Here is a 13,842-nt window from a genome sequence, read left to right on the forward strand (position 1 = left end):
TGTCCGTTGATTCGTTTGCAAATGTTTTCTCCCATTTGAGGGTTGTCTTTTCGTCTTGTTTATGGTTTCCTTTGCTGTGCAAAAGCTTTTAAGTTTCATTAGGTCCCATTTGTTTATTTTTGTTTTTATTTCCATTACTCTAGGAGATGGATCAAAAAAGATCTTGCTGTGATTTATGTCAAAGAGTGTTCTTCCTATGTTTTCTTCTAAGAGTTTTATAGTGTCCAGTCTTACATTTAGGTCTCTTAGCCATTTTGAGTTTATTTTTGTGTTTGGTGTTAGGGAGTGTTCTAATTTCATTCTTTTACATGTAGCTGTCCAGTTTTCCCAGCACCACTAGTTGAAGAGACTGTTCTCCATTGTATATCCTTGCCTCCTTTGTCATAGATTAGTTGACCATAGGTGCGTGGGTTTATCTCTGGTCCTTCTATCTTGTTCCATTGATCTATGTTTCTGTTTTTGTGCCAGTACCATATTGTCTTGATTACTGTAGCTTTGTAGTATAGTCTGAAGTCAGGGAGTCTGATTCCTCCAGCTCTGTTTGTTTCCCTCAAGACTGCTTTGGCTATTCGGGGTCTTTTGTGTCTCCATACAAATTTTAAGATTTTTTGTTCTAATTCTGTAAAAAATGCCATTGGTAATTTGATAGGGATTGAATTGCATCTGTAGATTGCTTTGGGTAGTATAGTCATTTTCACAGTATTGATTCTTCCAATCCAAGAACATGGTATATCTCTCCATCTGTTGATATCACCTTTAATTTCTTTCATCAGTGTCATAATTTTCTGCATACAGGTCTTTTGTCTCCTTAGGTAGGTTTATTCCTAGGTATTTTATTCTTTTTGTTGCAGTGGTAAATGGGAGTGTTTCCTTAATTTCTCTTTCAGATTTTTCATCATTAGTGTATAGGAATGCAAGAGATTTCTGTGCATTAATTTTGTATCCTGCAACTTTACCAAATTCATTGATTAGTTCTAGTAGTTTTCTGGTGGCATTTTTAGGATTCTGTATATATAGTATCATGTCATCTGCAAACAGTAACAGTTTTACTTCTTCTTTTCCAATTTGGATTCTTTTTATTTCTTTTTCTTCTCTGATTGCCATGGCTAGGACTTCCAAAACTATGTTGAGTAATAGTGGCGAGAGTGGACATCCTTGTCTTGCTCCTGATCTTAGAGGAAATGCTTTCAGTTTTTCACCATTGAGAATGATGTTTGCTGAGGGTTTGTGGTATATGGCCTTTATTATGTTGAGGTAGTTTCCCTCTATGCCCACTTTCTGGAGAGTTTTTATCATAAATTGGTGTTGAATTTTGTCAAAAGCTTTTTCTGCCTCTATTGAGATGATCATATGGTTTTTATTCTTCAGTATGTGAATATGGTATATCACACTGATTGATTTGCATATACTGAAGAATCCTTGCATCCCTGGGATAAATCCCACATGATCATGTGTGTGATCCTTTTAATGTGTTGTTGTATTCTGTTTGCTAGTATTTTGTTGAGGATTTTTGCATTTATATTCATCAGTGATATTGGTCTGTAATATTCTTTTTTGTGGTATCTTTGTCTGGTTTTGGTATTAGGGTGATGGTGGCCTCATAGAATGAGTTTGGGAGTGTTCCTTCCTCTGCAATTTTTTGGAAGAGTTTGAGAAGGATGGGTGTTAGCTCTTCTCTAAATGTTTGGTAGAATTCACCTGTGAAGCCATCTGGTCCTGGACTTTTGTTTGTTGGAAGATTTTTAATCACAGTTTCAATTTCATTACTTGTGACTGGTCTGTTCATATTTTCTGTTTCTTCCTGGTTCAGTCTTGGAAGGTTATACCTTTCTAAGAATTTGTCCATTTCTTCCAGGTTCTCCAGTTTATTGCCATAGAGTTGCTTGTAGTAGTCTCTTTGGATGCTTTGTATTTCTGCAGTGTCTGTTGTAACTTTTCCCTTTTCATTTCTAATTTTATTGATTTGAGTCCTCTCTCTCTTTTTCTTGAAGAGTCTGGCTAATGGTTTATCAATTTTGGTTATCTTCTCAAAGAACCAGCTTTTAGTTTTATTGATCTTTGCTATTGTTTTCTTTGTTTCTATTTCATTTATTTCTGCTCTGATCTTTATGATTTCTTTCCTTCTGCTAACTTTGGGTTTTGTTTGTTCTTCTTTCTCTAGTTCCTTTAGGTGTAAGATTAGATTGTTTACTTGAGATTTTTCTTGTTTCTTGAGGTAGGCTTGTATAACTATAAACTTCCCTCTTAGAACTGCTTTTGCTGCATCCCATAGGTTTTGGATCATCATGTTTTCATTGTCATTTGTCTCTAGGTATTTTTTTTTTTTTTTTTTTTTGCAGTATGCGGGCCTTTCACTGCTGTGGCCTCTCCCATTGTGGAGCACAGGCTCCAGACGCGCAGGCCCAGCGGCCATGGCTCATGGGCCCAGCCGCCATGTGGGATCCTCCCGGACCAGGGCACGAACCCGTGTCCCCTGCATCGGCAGGCGGACTCTCAACCACTGCGCCACCAGGGAAGCCCTCTAGGTATTTTTTGATTTCCTCTTTGATTTCTTCAGTGATCTCTTGGTTATTTAGTAATGTATTGTTTAGCCTCCCTGTGTTTGTGTGTTTTACATTTTTTCCCTGTAATTCATTTCTAATCTCATAGCATTGTGGTCAGAAAAGATGCTTGATATGATTTCAATTTTCTTAAATTTACTGAGGCTTGATTTGTGACCCAAGATGTGATCTATCCTGGAGAATGTTCCATGCGCACTTGAGAAGAAAGTGTAATCTGCAGTTTTTGGATGGAATGTCCTATAAATATCAATTAAATATATCTGGTCTATTGTATCATTTAAAGCTTGTTTCCTTATTTATTTTCATTTTGGATGATCTGTCCATTGGTGTAAGTGAGGTGTTAAAGTCCCCCACTATTATTGTGTTACTGTAGATTTCCTCTTTTATAGCTGTTAGCAGTTGCCTTATGTATTGAGGTGCTCCTATGTTGGGTGCATATATATTTATAATTGTTATATCTTCTTCTTGGATTGATCCCCTGATCATTATGTATTGTCCCTTGTCTCTTGTAAAATTCTTTTTTTAAAGTCTATTTTTCTGATATGAGTACTGCTACTCCAGCTTTCTTTTGATTTCCATTTGCATGGAATATCTTTTTCCATCCCCTCACTTTCAGTCTGTATGTGTCCCTAGGTCTGAAGTGGGTCTCTTGTAGACAGCATATAGATGGGTCTTATTTTTGTATCCATTCAGCAAGCCTGTGTCTTTTGGTTGGAGCATTTAATCCATTCACGTTTAAGGTAATTATTGATATGTATGTTCCTATGACCATTTTCTTAATTCTTTTGGGTTTGTTTTTGTAGGTCCTTTTCTTCCCTTGTGTTTCCCACTTAGAGAATTTCCTTTAGCATTTGTTGTAGAGCTGGTTTGGTGGTGCTGAATTGTCTTAGCTTTTGCTCGTCTGTGAAGCTTTTGATTTCTCCATCGAATCTGAATGAGATCCTTGACATGTAAAGTAATCTTGGTTGTAGGTTCTTCCCCTTCATCACTCTAAGTATATCATGCCACTCCCTTCTGGCTTGTAGAGTTTCTGCTGAGAAATCAGCTGTTAACCTTATGGCAGTTCCCTTGTATGTTATTTGTCATTTTTCCCTTGCTGCTTTCAATAATTTTTCTTTGTCTTTAATTTTTGCCAATTTGATTACTATGTGTCTCGGTGTGTTTCTCCTTGGGTTTATCCTGTATGGGACTTGCTGCACTTCCTGCACTTGGGTGGCTATTTCCTTTCCCATGTTAGGGAAGTTTTCGACTATAATCTCTTCAGATATTTTCTGGGGTCCTATTTCTTCACTCACTGAGCAAATATTTATTGCAGTTTATGTCAGGCAGCATTCTGGGTTCTGAGCATTTATTGAACTAGACAGTTATATTCTAGTAAGAGAAGACAGAAAATAAGTAATTTTACAAAAATTAAACCGAGTAATTTAAACTTGTGAAGGAAATAAATAGGATAATATAGCATTAGACTGAGAGTAAGGGGATAATTTGCTGTCTTATGGATCTTCTTTAATTTCTAACTCTGTTGAGGTTGGTTAGTTCTACTTCTGAAGTACTTCTGATTATTCTCATGCCTTCTCTCCATCCCTGTGTGGGACAGATTTAATATGGTGGTGATGGGTGGCATTGCTATGATGCTTATTTCCCTAACAGAGAACAAGGCTTGACATATGTGAGAATTTTGTTATATTTTCTCCCAAAGTTTAGGGCTTTTAATAAGGTTTATATTCTATTATAGCTGTGCCTCCATAAAATCATAATAATCAATTAAAAAATGAACAATTCTCTTTTAAATATCCAGTCACTTCCCCAGTTTTGTCATTTGCTTTCCCAAGCTTCAAACCTTGAACATTTATGACCCTAAAACCTCTTGGATGTGGAAGATTTCCCAAAACCGTAGCTGAGATTTAAGCTAGATGAATGTGAGTTGGGATTTCAGTGTGTGGACAAAGACTTTTGAAATAAATGACAAAGAGTTAGAATTAGGAGTCTAAACAGAAGCACAAAGATTAAAGTATTATGTATATTATTTTGTTATAGAAGCTTAGGCAAATTTGACCATTAATGGTGGTATTCAACTATATGAAATCCAGACGGAACACTGAAATTTAAAAGGTAAGAAATTTCATATACCTGTAAATGAAACTAAGAATTATTTGTGTTTTTCTTAAGATTGCTTACAAGCAGAAGCACGATGCTGCCAAAGGATTCTCAGATTATGCCCACATGAAGGAACCGCCTGAGATCAAACATGCCATGGACGTGAATAAGCACCAGAGTCACGTAAGCAAGCCATTCCTCATGATTTTCTGGAAAATTGTAGTTAACTGACATCAGGGCTAATGGGTATGTTTTTGAAGTTTAAATGTTACAACATTCCTGTTCAAAAAGAACTTCAAAGTTTCTTTTATTTTTATGTCCCTGTGTTCAGTCAGAAGCACATCTGAATTATTCTGTCAATTGTTATTAGAACCTTGTAGAATGCCTTCAAAATGTCAGGCACTTGCAGACCTGGGAAACTGGGTTTTTAACAGCAATTCCTAGAACTTCCTTGACTTGATGGCGTTACTCCCATGGTTTACAGTGCAGAATTGCAGAAGAACTGGGATGCTAGTGAGATTGTACCCCACTGTGGTTTCTTTTGGAATTCATGTAAGGGCCAGATTGTCACACTTAAGACCCAAGGGGAGTAGGAAAGCAATAGATGTGTAACAGCCGGCTTAGAAGCAGAAGCCAAGAGAGAGGAAACAAGCCCATAGAAAACACATTTATTCTTTGGCTATAAGGTAACAAGTACATCAAAACCTTCATGTGTTTGCTCAATTACCACTACTATCTTGGGGGCCTAGAAGAATATTTCTTCCTGAAATTTCAGTGGAAGCTTATTTGTCTCCTTATCATGAATTCTTTGCTTTCTAGAAGGAATGTAGGAACTGTTTGTCAGGTTCTTTATGGGTTAGAATCAGTTAAGAGAAAGTGTTTACCTTCGTTGGGTTAAAAAGCTCCCTTTCTTTGAAAAGTACCTGAAACATCTCTGTCATCTCACACAGGCTCTGCCCCACCACTTAGTTGTCTTACTGAATGGTGCTTTGCTGCCTCAGGGCCTCCAGAGCCCCAGCTGTGCAGTGTCTCTTTGTAGGATGGCAACAGTTATGTGATATTAAATTGCAATAGGTCAATGCTTAAGTAAAAGCTGAGTGAGCTTTTACATTTTAATCCAAATGTATAAACACATGCCGATACCAAAAGTGCTTTTCTAAAATGGGTTAAGATTGATAAGAGATGAAGAAGCCACATGTCTGTAGTTACCAGCAAGGCCATTTTACCAGGAGGCTTTATGAGAACTTGACTATCATAATCATAATAACTACCACTTAGCAAGCACTGCCGCACACAAGAGATTATGCCAAGACTTTGATCATTTCCAGTTCTTGCAAAATCCGTGTACTGATTCTCATTTTGCAGATGAAGAAAATGAGACTAAAGAATCGAACTCCCTAGTCCACTCTTTCCATTACACCCAGCTGCCTCCCTCTTGAAGGTCACTGGTTATTGGTCAAGATTTTAAATGAAAAATTTTAAATGTAGGGCAAAATAGGTTATCATTAGAATTCAGATCAATGGATCCAGTGCATTTGCAAGAAAGAAAAACTGGACCCTGAGCTTCCACTGTTTGGAGTGGAAGAAACTTTGAACTCCCATAGATGGCGAGGCTTCGAAGGTGGTCTGGTGGTCTGGGGAGATGACTGGCATTACACAGCTCCTTGGGGAGAACCTTTCTAACTCTGAAATTCAATGAAATTCAAATACGGAAGTTCCTTATCATAGAGCTGAAGTTATTATTTTAACTCTGCCTTTTCTTTTAAAAAGTCTTTGATTGAGGGATTGAGGGAATAGAGTATAAAGCCCCTTTCTCCTCCATCCAATACTGTGTACTTATGGGAGAAGGATGTATTTACTTACAGTCCTGTGCCTGCTTGGCTCAACCTTTACATGCAAAGTTTGTACATATAATAGGATTTAGAAAGTGTTTAAGACTATTTACTCAGATTTAAGGGGAGAATGATATTTGTATTCTACCTGTGAAGTAGTTGATATTCCCCTAGAGTCAAGTCACTGAGAATGATACATTTGTTGTCCCAAAGATATGAAATTTAAACGTGGGTCTTGAAAACCAAAGGAAAGCAAGTACGTCTCTTGGTTCAGTAGGTGAGGCTGCAGCATCTCCGTGAAAGACAAAACCGTGTCTCCCAGAAGACTTCAGTAAAATGAAATTCATTTGCAGAGAATTTAACTAATAGGGTTACCTTTTCATGATGCGGAATGTCACTTTTCACTATGCCTATTAATGACTTAATTTAATTTAAAATAAAATATGTTGTCACATGTGCATCTGATTTACCTAGAAACAGTGCATTGTCAGCATCTTTGCTTATCTTTTTATGTTTCCACCAAAATCGAGTCAGCTTTCTGATATCTGTTAGAGAACCAAGAAACTGGGATGATTACAGTTAATAGCTTTTATTTCTACCTCCTTTTTGGTCAGACTTTTCAATGGGCCAAATGGAATCAATCATCAATGGGCCAAATGGAATCATTTTTCTTTCAGAACCTTACTGTCCCTTATGCCTTTGGAGATGTGAATAAGCAGGGTGGGGGTGAGGATTCTTTCTGACTGGCCAACTGAATTTCCACCTCTGAATAACTGAGAGTTCCAAGGGGAAGAGTACTGTGGGGGCAGTAATCTCTTCTTTCACCCCAAATTCGATGATCATGGAACAGGAAAAAATTATTTCTCATAATATCCTCCACTGTCACATATGATAGAAAAGGAGTTGGGAGTCGGGCCAGGGTTAAAATGCTTCCTTTGCCACATGTTGCCTGGATGACCTTGGACAACTTACAGATGTCTCCAAATCTGGTTTTTTTTTTTTTTTTTCGTCTGTAAAGTTGGGGCAATGATACCCATCTCACAGGGCTCTTGCAAGTGGTAAATGAGATATGATATGTAAAGGGCTCTGTAGAAGAGCCAGTCCATAAAATATTAGTTCTGTTTGGTCCTCCTTCAGTTTTAAAGGGTGGTTTAAGAGTTTAGGGTGATACATATAGCTGATTCACTTTGTTGTACAGCAGAAACTAACACAACATTGTAAAGCAATTATACTCCAATAAAAATACTAAAAAAAAAAGAGTTTAGGGTGATATCATAGTTAATTCAAAACATGAAACTAGATGAAATTTCTAAAAAGGCCAAATCAATATGAAATTTATATTAAGAAGCATTTAGGTCAGAAGGGCATATTCAGAAGGTTCCTGAACCCAGATAGCTACCTATCTTGTTGATACTGCAGTCAAAGAATGATTAAAAAGAGCCAATCTAAATTTTTTTGTATCTTCAGGGATGTACCCCTGCCAAATTTTTTCTAATGTAATTAGAGGAACTGGAGATATTCTATCCTGTTAGTTTCCCCTAAAGATGGGCTTGAAATGAAAACCCCAGTAACATTAATAGTTTTCATGAATCTTATCAGAGACATGAAGTCCAGTACTTCTAAAGCAAGTCAAACAAATTTTAAACTGCCATTTTAAGTTTTATAAATAATGTGGTCTGTATAGACTTGTGATGAAATTAGAGTGGTAAATGTTCCCAAAATGCCATATTGGTAATCAGTTCAATGTGTATTAGAAAGAAGTATCCAGCAGGGGAAACCAGAGACTTAATGTTCTTTTCAAGAATGATATATGTACTTTCTTAACATTAATAAAAACTTTTCTCTTAGAGGAAAACATAGGCAGAACACTCTTTGACATAAATCACAGCAAGATCTTTTTTGACCCACCTCCTAGAGTAATGGAAATAAAATAAAAAATAAACAAATGGGACCTAATGAAACTTAAAAGCTTTTGCACAGCAAAGGAAACCATAAACGACGAAAAGACAACCCTCAAATGGGAGAAAATATTTGCAAACGAAGCAACTGACGAAGGATTAATCTCCAAAATATACAAGCAGCTCATGCAGCTCAATATCAGAAAAAACAAACAGCCCAATCCAAAAATGGGCAGAAGACCTAAATAGACATTTCTCCAAAGAAGACATACAGATTGCCAACAAACACATGAAAAGATACTCAACATCACTAATCATTAGAGAAATGCAAATCAAAACCACAAAGAGGTATCACCCCACCACGGTCAGAATGGCCATCATCAAAAAATCTACAAACAATAAATGCTGGAGAGGGTGTGGAGAAAAGGGAACCCTCTTGCACTGCTGGTGGGAATGTAAATTGATACAGCCACTATGGAGAACAGTATGGAGGTTCCTTAAAAAACTAAAAATAGAACTACCATATGACCCAGCAGTCCCACTACTGGGCTTATACCCTGAGAAAATCATAATTCAAAAAGATACATGTACCACAAAGTTCACTGCAGCACTATTTACAATAGCCAGGACATGAAAGCAACCTAAATGTCCATCGACAGACGAGTGGGTAAAGAAGATGTGGCACATATATACAATGGAATATTACTCTACCATAAAAAGGAACAAAACTGAGTTATTTGTAATGAGGTGGATGGACCTAGAGTCTGTCATACAGAGTGAAGTAAGTCAGAAAGAGAAAAACAAATACCGTATGCTAACACATATATACGGAATCTAGAAAAATGGTACTGATGAGCCTAGTGGCAGGGCAGGAATAAAGATGCAGATGTAGGGAATGGACTTGAGGACACGTGGTGAAGGGTAAGCTGGGACGAAGTGAGAGAGTAGCACCGACATATATACACTACCAAATGTAAAATGGATGGCTGGTGGGAAGCTGCTGCATAGCACAGGGAGATCAGCTCGGTGCTTTGTGACCACCTAGAGGGGTGGGATAGGGAGGGTGGGAGGGAGGCTCAAGAGGGAGGAGATATGGGGATGTATGTATACATATAGCTGATTCACTTTGTTGTGCAACAGAAACTAACACAACATTGTAAAGCAATTATACTCCAGTAAATATGAAAAAAAACCTAATAAGCAGACAATTTCTATTCCATCAGACAGAGAGAAATCTTAAGGATAAATCAGTTAAATGATACTGGAAAAACATTTGTGACTCTGTGATTCCGTGATGTGACTTAAAATAACAGTGCTTTTAGAATTTAGTATTAAAATAGGTATATTAGTATTTTGTTCATCTCTAAGGCAGAATAGTTAGTAATACCTATCCTGCTTTCTTCACAAGATTGTGGTGGTGATAAAATTAAATCACGTATAAAAAAACTTTTGTCAACTCTCAAATGCTTTTATAAACAATGATAATACTGCTAATAATGATAAAGTGTTAGATACAGCTTTATATTTTACTCCACTGTTCAGAAAATTGAAAAACAATTTTGTTTTCTGATGAATATCAGATCCTGCATTTACTTATATTTCAAAGGTTTATATTTTCCTTTAAAAATAATGTTTACGATTTAATGATTTAGTTGTTTTTTACATGCAGCATACCCAAACAGAAATAAGTCTTATTAAGATAGAATTTCCAGTCCATGTGACTACTTGATGACACTTGGAGGGCTTCTCTAACGTAAGAGTTGATGACAGAAGAATTTCTTGAGGCTGACTGAACTGATGTTTGAGGTTATGACTGAATACAGTTTACACTACTTACTTCTGTCCTACATACCCATCCTGTCTAGTTTCTTCTCACCAAGAATCATTTTAACCTTCACCAGAGTAGCAAAGGGAATGAATGAGTTCGGGGCCAGTTGGATTTGCTTTCTTTTAGTCTGTCTGCTCACATTGCCCTTAGCCTCACAGGTATCTGTCTGTGGCTTCCATCCTGCCTGCCATCCCTCAGCTCTCAATCTCTGCATCTCCAAGTGCTTGAATTTCACTGTATGGACCATCATGGTGGAGGTTTTGCTTTTCTCTTGTTTATTAACTCACCTATTGAAGAATCTGGAATCACTGTTGTCTAAACATGAAGAGCTTGCTGCAGAGACACTGGGAATCCTTTGCTCGATGTGTCTGGCTGTACGTGAAGAATAAACGCAGCCATTTCACTTCCATTTTCAATATCTCATTGAAAGTTCTTCTTGGCCAAGTCCAACCGAGAACAATACAAGGAAGGGGATTCTGGATAACTAGTTCTAGCCTTGGGAGGGAGTGTTGATGGAGCCCAGTTGAGTACAGACAATCGAGCACAGCAAGGGAGGGGTAAGGATTTAAGAAATTAATGTGTTTAAAGTGTTTAGAACAGCACCTGGCACATGGGACACTCGGCATGACTGTAGGATACATGCAAAAGATGTGGCCTTTCTACTATACAGAAGTAGAAAGATTATAAGGGGAGCATAAGCTGAGATTAAAAGACAATGAAATGAGATGAAAATACAAGCTGAGGGAGAAAGTGAACATGGTGAGATAAGGAAGAAATTCAATGACAGATTTTGATAGAATTAAGATCTTTTTTTTTACATCTTTATTGGAATATAATTGCTTTACAATGGTGTGTCAGTTTCTGCTTTCTAACAAAGTGAATCAGTTATACATATACATATGTTCCCGTATCTCTTCCCTCTTGCATCTCCCTCCCTCCCACGATAGAATTAAAATCTTAAAAAAAAAAGTTTAACTATAGTTGATTTGCAATATTGTGTTAGTTTCAGATGATAAAATTAAAATCTTTCTTGGAGGCAATAAAGAATAGATTTAACACTGCAGAAAAACGTATGAAATGGAGGCTGCATTTGGAGTTTCTAGGTTCAGTAACAGAAATCCATCTCATGTTAGCTCAAGTGAAAAACGAGAATTTATTGGTTTGGGTAACTGGGAAATTCAAGCTACCTTCAGGCATAACTGGCTCCAAAGGCTCCACAGTGTCACGAGGACTCTCCTTCTCTTCCCATCTCTTGGCTCTGCTTTCTTCTGTATGACTTCACTTGCAGACAGACTCTGTCTAGGTGGTCTCAAGGCTGGTGTTTCCAAAATTAAATCATCCTCACAGCAACTGATCCCAGAGGAAAGGACAGCTGTTCTTTTTCCCCCGGTCTCAGATCCATCAATGACTCTGGCCTTGCTTGGTTATGTGTCTGCCCTCGATTTAATCATGGTTTCCCAAGGGTTGGGGTATCTGATTGGACAACCTGTCACATGGCCCCTCCTGTCACTAGGCAGGAAGGCTGCTTTTGATGGCCCCGCTAGATCACGTGGAGTGAGGGAGGGGCAGTTTCCAAATAAATAATGCTGCTAGGCAGATTTTTTAAAAATTAACACGTCTACTACAAAGGAATAATTTAGGAAAATGATCCAGATATGCGGAAAAGGGCAAGGAAGTAAATTTCAGTGGGGAAAAAAAAGGCGGGAGGAAGAGATCAAGCATATACAGTAATAATTCTAGGTGCTCCTGAGGAAGAAACCATAACTAGTCTTTGCAAAAATATTATATACTACTAAAAAGATAAATCAGTTTATCTTGAGTGCAAAATAAATGTATAAAAATGATAATAATATGATAATGATTGTATTTTCCTGTATAGGACCTATAGAAGATAAGGATGAAACTTCACTGAAAGCTAAAATAAAAGATTTAAAGAAATAGAGAAATATACCTTCTCCTGTGAACAGACTGAAATCTTGTTGAGATATCATTTTTCCCTACATTGTTTGGTAGGTTTAGTGCAATGCCCATTAAAATTCCATTTGTTTCCTATGTGGAACTTACTAGGATTATTCTAATGTTCATTAGTGAGAATAACTAGTTTAAAATTAAGAAAAAATTTGAAATAGAAGAGTCATAAAGGGAACTTGGTTTAATGGATATAAATCGTTATAGTCATACATTTAAGAAATGTGTGAGTGAGGCAGTGAATGTTAAGTCCTTAATATGGTAGCTGGTACATAATAAATGGCCTGAAATGACAATTATTATTACTGCTATTATTATTATTTCTCCTCTTTCTTCCCTCCCCCTTTCACTTATCCTCCCTCCGCCTCCTTTTTCATTCTCTTACTCTGAGGACACGATAAGGAACAAAACATTAAATAAAACGAGGCAAAATCAGTCATTGACCCTCAGGCCTGCACCTGTCCTGGGTTGATTTTCAGGAATTTTCAGAGATTTTCAGGAATCTCTGTCTTTCTTCTTATTCAAAACAGTTTTTTATAGAACACCATCTCGTCTTGAGAAGACTGCCTGGAGAATGGGGTCCCATCTGTCGTCATTGTCCCAACACAATGAGCATTTAGGGTTTGGATTATTCAGAAAAGAAAGAGTGTATGTGTGTTTGCCCTTCCTCTGACAAACCTCTCTTCCACTGTAACGTTTGTTTTTTTTTAACATCTTTATTGGAGTATAATTGCTTTACAGTGGTGTGTTAGTTTCTTCTTTATAACAAAGTGAATCAGCTACACATATACATATGTTCCCATATCTCATCCCTCTTGCGTCTCCCTCCCTCCCACCCTCCCTATCCCACCCACTGTAACGTTTTTATTCTTCCTCAGTTGTGACGGCCTGAGGAAGGGAACAAACACATGTTGCAGACATTTGAGAAATGTCAGATGAGCTTCCCTTGGCCCTAAGTAACAGGTTAGGTGGAGGAAGATGACTAATCTGCTCGGGTAACCTTGTTTCCGATGTTCAGACATCCCTTCAGCTAGCGAAAATCAGGAGCTTGCCGCTCTCAGTGTCCCTCAGCGGAAGTCCCCGTTCCTGTGGGATAACCTCAAGCCTTGATATTCTGGGAGATCGGTAGAGACAGGCTCCTGGGCTTTTCTCCTGTGTGGCTCTGTGGTGTCCGCTTGTTTGAATGTGCAGCTCATGTCAATCTTAATATTTGTTTTGAGTCACATATGCTGGCCTCTAATTTGCAATTTACATGGATGATGGGGCCCTATTCATTGTCCCGCTCCCGCCGCCTTTGTGCTGTTCACCTCTCTTCACGCAGCCATTAGGCTGAACAGCATATAATTAGGTAACCCATGTAAAGCATAGATTTCTGAAAGGTTGCAGCTCTTTTCAAAAAGTAAGGGTTTACATTTTTACCCTCATTCTTTTCTAAACAAAAAGGCATTCCCCCCTACGGCTTTCATCTGAATGTAGTAACTTAGAAACAGTTAGTCTTGTAGGTGGGTAATAATTTTGGTTTGTTTTCACCTGAGAGTCTGTTTTTGTTTACACAGTTTGTGTTTAACTTGGTGCAGGCTGAGGTTGATTGGCCGTCATTTGTAGATGAGTGTGTTGCTTTTTGAAGCCAATCAAAGTTGGCTTATTTTAAATCCCTG

At 37.7% G+C, this 13,842-nt stretch overlaps 1 protein-coding gene across 2 annotated transcripts in view; it reads left to right on the top strand.

Moving 5' to 3' along the window:
* Positions 1 to 13,842, top strand: part of NEBL (nebulette) — a gene marked incomplete at its 3' end in the record, with an annotated part of 349,160 nt that overhangs the window by 257,816 nt on the left and 77,502 nt on the right. The window contains exon 5 of one of the 2 annotated variants that reach the window (XM_079700817.1): positions 4,731 to 4,841. The exons of the other annotated variant lie outside the window; for it this stretch is intronic. Within the exon in view, the coding sequence (XP_079556943.1) occupies positions 4,731 to 4,841 (111 nt within the window). The remainder of the gene's footprint in view (positions 1 to 4,730; positions 4,842 to 13,842) is intronic. 2 annotated transcript variants of the gene reach the window in all.

This window comes from Hyperoodon ampullatus (assembly GCF_949752795.1).
Source record: "Hyperoodon ampullatus genome assembly, chromosome: 3".
Lineage (NCBI taxonomy): Eukaryota > Metazoa > Chordata > Mammalia > Artiodactyla > Ziphiidae > Hyperoodon > Hyperoodon ampullatus.